An 8,975-nucleotide genomic window follows, 5' to 3' on the forward strand; every position below is an offset into this window, starting at 1 on the left:
TCAGTATCAACTCCCCCTGTGAGAAACAACGAGGGGGAAACGACCAGAGGAGAAACTGCAAATCGAGTGGAATGGGATGGAATACCTTATTGTCCCATGTGACAAGTCTCAGTGAAATCTATGGACATAACCGAGGTTGCGAATAGTCACCACATAAAGGGCACTGACAGAGTTGAAAATGCCCCACCACCCTCTCCCATGCTATATAACCATATAACCATTACAGCACGGAAACAGGCCATCTCGGCCCTTCTAGTCCGTGCCGAACACTTATTCTCCCCTAGTCCCATCTGCCTGCACTCAGACCATAACCCTCCATTCCTTTCCCGTCCATATACCTATCCAATTTATTTTTAAATGATAAAATCGAACCTGTCTCCACCACTTCCACTGGAAGCTCATTCCACACGGCTACCACTCTCTGAGTAAAGAAGTTCCCCCTCATGTTACCCCTAAACTTCTGTCCCTTAATTGTCAGGTCATGTCCTCTTGTTTGAATCTTCCCTACTCTCAATTGGAAAAGCTTATCCACGTCAACTCTGTCTATCCCTCTCATCATTTTAAAGACCTCTATCAAGTCACATTGTGTTTTTTGATTTTTTGTCTTTGGAGCGATTTCTGTCTTTAATTTGTGTATTGGTGATGTCCTTATTATTTATTTTACTCCGACTATATGTTTTTTTCTCTTCTGTTAATTTCTGTAAGGTGTCCTTGAGACTTTGAAAGGCGCCCGAAAATAAAATTTATTATTATTATTATAAGTCTATCCCTCTCATCATTTTAAAGACCTCTATCAAGTCCCCCCTTAACCTTCTGCGCTCCAAAGAATAAAGCCCTAACTTGTTCAACCTTTCTCTGTAACTTAGTTGCTGAAACCCAGGCAACATTCTAGTAAATCTCCTCTGTACTCTCTCTATTTTGTTGACATCCTTCCTATAATTAGGCGACCAAAATTGTACACCATACTCCAGAATTGGCCTCACCAATGCCTTGTACAATTTTAACATTGCATCCCAGCTTCCATACTCAATGCTCTGATTTATAAAGGCCAGCACACCAAAAGCATTCTTTACCACCCTATCTACATGAGATTCCACCTTCAGGGAACTGTGCACAATTATTCCTAGATCCCTCTGTTCAACTGCATTCCTCAACTCACTACCATTTACCATGTACGTCCTATTTTGATTTGTCCTGCCAAGATGTATGCTGGGTCCCCATTGCTCCCCCCCCCCTCCCCCCCCCCCCCCCCCCCGCCCCCCCCCCCCCCACCCCCCTCCTCACTGAACCATCCTACCACAACCAGAGAGCAGTCCTGAACTACTATCTACCTCATTGGTGACCCTCGGACTATCCTTGATCGGACTTTGCTGGCTTTACCTTGCACTAAACGTTATTCCCTTATCATGTATCTGTACACGGCTGTACATATAAATGGCTCGATTGTAATCATGTATTGTCTTTCCGCTGACTGGTTAGCACGCAACAAAATAATTTTCACTGTACCTCGGTACACGTGACAATAAACTTAAGTGATGTTTGGGGTCGGGATGCTGATGAAGGGTTCTGACATGAAACGTCACCTATCCATGTTCTCCGGAGATGCTGCCTGGCCCGCTCAGTTTACTCCAGCACAGGATGGTGAGTCTACTCTGGACTTTGGTGAAGTTACATTTGGTCGGCTGGGTGGCCCAGCGGTAGAGTTGCTGCCTCACAGCGCCAGAGAACCGGGTTCGATCGCGACTACGGGTGCGGTCTGTACGGAGTTTGTACGTTCTCCCCGTGACCTGCGTGGGTTCTCTCCGAGATCTTTGGTTTCCTCCCACACTCCAAAGACATACAGGTTTGCAGGTTAATTGGCTTGGTGTAAATGTAAATAGTCCCTCGTGTATGTAGGGCAGTGTTAGTGTGTGGGGGTCGCTGGTCGGCGCGGACTCGAAGGGCCTGTTTCCGCGCTGTATCTCTAAACTAAACTACAGTAATACTCGAGGAAAGGTATTTCAATGCTTTAGTCACAACACGGAGACTATCGGGCCAATTAATTTGCTCATCCAGCTCATCCAGCGACGACTGGCCTCATAGTCAAACTAGGAAACAAATTAGAGCCCTTGGCATGGAACACTGTGTGCAATTATCCGGTGTGAGGTTTGCTGGATGTACGCTGAGCCTTGCACAACGTTAAGGTTTAAAACCTCGTGTACTAAAGTGGAACCACACACGTTGCCCAAAAGGGTCCAGGTGGCAGTGTGGGTGGATGAACTGAAGAGGGGGGGAGAGAGAGGGGGTGGGAGGAAGGGGGGGGGGAGGGAGGGGGGGGGAGAGGGAGAGGGTGGGGGGGAGAGAGAGAGAGGTAGAGAGGGAGGGAGAGAAGGAGAGGGGGAGAGAGGGGGAGGGAGGAAGAGGGGGGGAAAGGGATGGGGGAGAGAGGGAGAGGGAGAGAGGGAGAGGGAGGGAGGGAGGGAGGGAGGGAGGGGGGAGAGGGGAGAGGGGAGAGGGGGGGAGGGGGGCAGGGGAGAGAGGGGGAGAGGGTGGGAGAAGGAAAATAATACTTACGTGTGATTTTAGTGGGGACAAACAGTACAATCACCAGTTGAACAGCTCGATACATTCTGTCTTTGGAGAGGAGGACCAGAGGTGGAGAAGGTTTACAGATCAGCTGAGTTCTAGACGCTGTGGGTAAAATGGGACGTCAGAGAATGTTAGAGAGAGCAGAGGGAGAGGGAGAGGGAGAGGGAGAGGGAGAGAGAGAGAGGGGAGGGGGAGGGGGAGGGGGAGGGAGAGGGGGAGGGAGAGGGAGAGGGAGAGGGAGAGGGAGAGGGAGAGGGAGAGGGAGAGGGAGAGGGAGAGGGAGAGGGAGAGAGAGAGAGAGAGAGAGAGAGAGAGAGAGAGAGAGAGAGAGGAGACAGACAAAGAGAGAGAGGGAGAGAGGCGCTGAATGAAGTTCAGAATCTGATACAAAGGAACTGCAGCTGCTGGATAATACAACAAAAAGGACACAAAGTGCTGGAGTAACTGGGCGGGTCGGGCAGCATCTCTGGAGAAAAGGGATAGATGACATTTCGGGTCGGGACCCTTCTTCAGACTGAAGACAGGGGAGTGAGTTGATGAACTGCTGGTTTCTGCTGCCTGACCCGCTGAGTTACTCCAGCACTTTGTGTCTTTTCTCCAGCACGGAAACAGGCCCTTCGGCCCAACGAGTCCGCACCGACCAGCGATCCCCGCATATTAACACTATCCCACACACACCAATTGTACCGAAGCCAATTAACCTACAAACCCGCGCGTCTTTGGGGTGTGGGAGGAAACCGGAGCACCCGGAGAAAACCCACACAGGTCACGGGGAGAGAACGTGCAAACTCCGTACAGACAGCACCCGTGGACGGGACCAAACCCGGGTCTCTGGCGCTGTGAGGCAGCATCTCTACCACAATGTACCTTTAATGCAGGAATACAAGGAACTGCAGATGCCGGAGGAACTCAGTGGGTCAGACAATGTCCGTGGACCCGACTCGAAACATCACCCATTCCTTCTCTCCAGAGATGCTGCCTGTCCCGCTGAGTTACTCCAGCATTTAGTGTCTATCTTACATTCACAAGCGCTGGACTTACATTCACAAGCTATGGACTTACATTCACAAGCTATGGACTTACATTCACAAGCTCTGGACTTACATTCACAAGCGCTGGGTCTACATGTTTGCATCTGCCGCAGCACAGTATCGTTTCTTCGTTGCAATGGTTTAAAAAAATATCCTTCCTGAACTTCCCCGAGTTGCTAAATCGCCGAAATTCTGTAGACTCCGCGTCTAAACTGCGCTCCCTCAACCGAAGATCCTACAGGGATCTTTGCCCTCAACGTCCCAGTCATAGAGTGAGAAATCCCTGGGCGAGCTGCAAAAATGCGCGCACCCGAGACGCACCCGCGCGCGTGCACGAGCGCACTGTAAAACTGGCAAGCGATTGCACACAAACTACGCGTGCACGTAAGCAAGGGCTTGCACACACACACACACACACACACACACACAGACACACACACACACACACACACATACACACACACACACACACACACACACACAGACATACACACACACAGGCATACACACACACACACACACATAGACATACACACACACAGACATACACACACACACACACATACACACACACACACACACATACACACACACACACACACACACACACACACACACATACACATACACACACACACATACGCACACACACACACAGACACATAAACACACACAGACATACACACAGACATACACACACACACACAGACATACATACACACAGACATACACACACACACACATATATACACACATACACACACATACACACACACATACATACACACACATACATACACACACACATACACACAGGGCCGGCCCTAGGGGGTGCGGTGCCCAATTGGGAACAATTTTGGTGGGCCCCAGGTTCCCAGCCAAGGTGTGTCAGCCCAGTTATTTAGTATATATTATGAAACTGTACACTAGGTGCTATGGATTCTACACAGTGTGAATCTCTCCTGCTCCCTCCCGTTTGCCTGTCAGTAGCTCCGCTGGATTCCAAACTTTACCGTAGCTGCTAATTATGTGATTGGACACAACGCCCTTGGAGACAGCGGCTGATTGGACGGGAGTAGACCTATTTGTTGATTGGACGGGAATTTTAAAGCAAGCTGGTTGGTGATTGGGTGCAACCCCCTTAGAGACAGCGTTTGATTGGCCGCCAAATAAAATTGTCAAACCTGTAACAAAAATCGCTGGTCGGTGCGCTCAGTGGATCTGTTTGTATCTACAAACTAATCTGGTTGTATCAACCAGACTATCTGGTTGTATCTCCAAACTAAACAGTATAACATGCAGGTACATTCATTTAAAATTAAATTCAGTGATTATTTCACATGATTTCTCACTGTGTAAAGCTCAATATCTGACCAATTTCTGTTTAACACGTTTGGTCTGCCGTGAGCATTTTTCTCTCCCAAAACAGTTCATATCTAGCAAACCGATCAACGAACCAGACAGCAGTTGGACGCAGTCATAGAACCATAGACAATAGGTGCGGGAGTAGAGGCCATTCGGCTTTTCGAGCTTGCACAGCCATTCAATATGATCATGGCTGATCATCCAACTCAGTATCCTGTACCTGCCTTCTCTCCATACCCCCTGATCCCTTTAGCCACAAGGGCCACATCTAACTCCCTCTTAAATATAGCCAACGAACTGGCCTCAACTACATTCTGTGGCAGAGAATTCCAGAGATTCACCACTCTCTGTGTGAAAAATGTTTTTCTCATCTCAGTCTTAAAAGATTCCCCCTTTATCCTTAAACTGTGACCCCTTGTTCTGGACTTCCCCAACATCGGGAACAATCTTCCTGCATCTAGCTTGTCCAACCCCTTAAGCATTTTGTGGGTTTCTATAAGATCCCCCCTCAATCTTCTAAATTTTAGCGAGTACAAGCCGAGTCTGTCCAGTATTTCTTCATATGGAAGTCCTGACCAAAGATCTTATAGCGGAGCAAGATAGGCTACTCCTGCGAAATGCAATGGGCTGACGTGTAGTACGCTATGGAGGGGATCATGGGCATTTTTCCACGCCCATTTTAGTAACCTGAGCCTGACCCGACCTGACTCGCAGTGTAATACAATACAATACAATACAATACAATTTATTGTCATTTGAGCCTCAGTGAGGCTCAAACGAAATTTTGTTTCCACAGCCATACAAACAAAGACAATTCCTAGACATACACACAATTTAGTTCACACAAACATCCATCACAGTGGACCCATCAATGTTGTGGGGCAACAGTTTGTGTGGGTTAGATTCATAAATCTGTCAGTTCATACTTCTTGTCAACATATTGCTATAGGATCTTTGGTCCTGACATCCCAAGAATCAGTCTGGTGAACCTTCTCTGTACTCCCTCTATGGCAAGAATGTCTTTCCTCAGATTAGGAGACCAAAACTGTACGCAATACTCCAGGTGTGGTCTCACCAAGACCCCGTACAACTGCAGTAGAACCTCCCTGCTCCTATACTCAAATCCTTTTGCTAGGAATGCTAACATACCATTCGCTTTCTTCACTGCCTGCTGCACCTGCATGCCTACTTTCAATGACTGGTGTACCTTGACACCCAGGTCTCGTTGCATCTCCCCTTTTCCTAATCGGCCACCATTCAGATAATAGTCTACTTTCCTGTTTTTGCCACCAAAGTGGATAACCTCACATTTATTCTCATTATACTGCATCAGCCATGCATTTGCTCACTCACCCAGCCTATACAAGTCACCTTGTAGCCTCCTAGTTTAGAGGGGTTTAAACGGTTTAGAGATGTTCAGAGGGCTTCAGATGGGTTCAGATGTGTTTAAAAGTGTTCAGAAGTGTTGTAGAGAGAAATAGGTTGGGGGGGGGGATATAGGGGGTTTAGAGGTGTTCAGAGGGTCCCAGAGGGGTTTAGAGACGTTATAAGCCCCCCGTGAGAAATTGTATTTCTCTGAAATTGAAGATAGACATAAAGCTGGAGTAACTCAGCAGGACAGGCAGCGCAGCGACTCTGGAGAGAAGACCCTTCTTCAGACTGAATTGAACTCTCGTCGGTGAGAGTACGTGATTGTCTGAAGAAGGGTCTCGACCAGAAACGCAACCCTCTCCCCAGAGCCGCTGCCCGTCCCGCTGAGCCACCTTCAACTTCAGAGCCAAACAACTTCAGAACTCAGCGGTCAAGGCGGCTGCCTCACCCGCTGGGTTTCTCCAGCATTTTTGTCTACCGCTAAACGTCAATGATTCCGGGAATGCTGAGGCAACAGGGTGAGAGAGCTAGAGAGAGACGAGATGGGGAGCGGGAGAGAGAGCGCGAGAGAGAGGGAGGGAGAGAGAGAGCAAAACACAGAGAGACACAAAGTGGGTCGGTAGGTCAATGACCAACCTGCCCACCAGGAAGAAGCCCCTTCTTGCGGGCCGGGGCCCTCACTCATGATGGTGAGTTTAAAGAAATTCTCAACGTGTCATCGATCTACATTCCTCAGTAAATGTAATTGTGTTTTAAACAAGTATTTATGACGCGGCGTGAATTTTATTCAAAGGAACACGGCGTCATTAATACTCATTCAAAACACAATAACATTTACTGAGGAATGTGGATGGATGCAGATTGATATAACAACTTCATGTTAAGAAGTGCTAACAGTACTAGTTAACAAATCGTTTGTGTCTGATGGCCGTGCAGCGGTTGTTATACACGGTCGTTTAAAAAAAAAATCCGGATGCGAATTTAAAAAAAAATCTTTATTTAACAAAGAGAATTCGTATTTCCGTACGAAATACGGAACATTAGTGCGGGGCCCCCATTAGGCGCGGGGCCCAATTGGGGGCAATCGGTCAAATCGGCTTAAGGCCGGCCCTGCACACACATATATATTAACACACATATTAAGCCGATTTGACCGATTGCCCCCAATGTAATTGTGTTTTAAACAAGTATTTATGACGCGGCGTCATATATATATATATATATATACATACATATACACACACACACACACACACACACACACACACACACACACACACACACACACAAATACACACACACACACACACACACACACACGCACGCAATTTGCACTGGGCTCCCTCGTCACACATTTGAAGAGAATACGGAAATAGGTCTGTCAGAGGTTACTTTCGTTTCGTTTCCAGAAACTGCGCGGATCCCACCGAGTCGTGCCGACCAGCGATCGATCACCCCGCTGATCCGCTGAGTTACTCCAGCATTTTGTGTCTCTCTCCTTGTTACTAATGCCCTTTAAAATTGGGCGGCGCAGCGTAACACTCGGGACAATTTACAATTCTTACAGAAACCAATTAGCCGACAAACGTTTCGGCCCCAAACGTTACCTATTTCCTTTGCTCCAGATATGCTGCTGCACCCGCTGAGTTTCTCCAGCATTTTTGTGTAGAATAGAATAGAATAGAATAGTTTCTTTATTGTCATTGTAACATGAACCATGTACAACGAAATTTAAAAATGTCAGCCAGTCAGTGCACCATTCAAACATTTCTAAAAGCTAACGATACAGACAAGGTAAAATATTTAAAAAAGATAAACAACTAAAATAAATATCATGAAAATAGCACGCGTAAACACCCAGCCCTACATCCTTTTGTCGATTTCACAGTGTACCACAGTCCCTTAGTAGGTATCGCCCCTGCGTTCCTTGGCGGCTACATTTAGTGCCTTTATAGCAGTGGGGTAAATACTGTTTTTAAGTCTGTTTGTCCTTGTCCTTGTAGATCTGTACCGTCTGCCTGACGGCAACAGTTCAAACAGGGAGTTTCCGGGATGGGAAATGTCCTTTATAATACTCTGGGATTTTTTGATGCAGCGGGAAGGTAAGGAGAGGGCAGCCGACAATCCTCTGGGCATTGTCAATGGCCCTCTGGAGCGCTTTCCTCTGAGCCGCTGTACAGCTGGTGTACCACACGCATACACAGTATGTTAGGATGCTCTCAATGGAGCACCGATAAAAGGACAGCAGCAGTCTCTGAGTGATGTTATTCTTCCTGAGCACCCTCAGGAAGTGCAGTATCTGCTGGACCTTTTTCAGCAGCGCAGAGGTGTTCACGCTCCACGTCAGGTCCTCCTCAATATGGATTCCCAGGAAGCGGAAATCCGCCACCCTCTCCACACAGTCCCCTCTGATAATTAATGGTACCATGTCCGTTTTATTCTTCCTGAAGTCTATTATTATTTCCTTTGTCTTTAAGGTGTTGAGGAGCAGGTTATTTTCTCCACACCACACTGTCAGCTGCTCCACCTCATCCCGGTAGGCGTACTCGTCCCCCCCCCCGGAGATGAGTCCCACCACCGTAGTGTCATCCGCAAATTTGACAATGGTGTTGCTGTGGTGGGCGGGGGTGCAGTCATGTG

At 47.7% G+C, this 8,975-nt stretch overlaps 1 protein-coding gene across 1 annotated transcript in view; it reads right to left on the minus strand.

Annotated features, from left to right (window-relative positions):
* The window catches only part of LOC116989998 (carcinoembryonic antigen-related cell adhesion molecule 6-like), an 8,754-nt gene extending 4,986 nt beyond the window's left edge, over positions 1 to 3,768 (minus strand). The window contains exons 1-3 of the mRNA XM_033047540.1: positions 3,673 to 3,768; positions 2,554 to 2,670; positions 1 to 16 (exon numbers count right to left, since the gene is read on the minus strand). The exon at positions 1 to 16 is cut by the window's left edge and continues 314 nt beyond it. Coding sequence (XP_032903431.1) covers positions 1 to 16; positions 2,554 to 2,670; positions 3,673 to 3,703 — 164 coding nt within the window. The 5' untranslated portion in view covers positions 3,704 to 3,768. The remainder of the gene's footprint in view (positions 17 to 2,553; positions 2,671 to 3,672) is intronic.
* Between the last annotated feature and the right edge of the window lie 5,207 nt (positions 3,769 to 8,975).

Source organism: Amblyraja radiata, chromosome 30, assembly GCF_010909765.2.
Source record: "Amblyraja radiata isolate CabotCenter1 chromosome 30, sAmbRad1.1.pri, whole genome shotgun sequence".
In the NCBI taxonomy this organism is placed as follows: Eukaryota; Metazoa; Chordata; class Chondrichthyes; order Rajiformes; family Rajidae; genus Amblyraja; species Amblyraja radiata.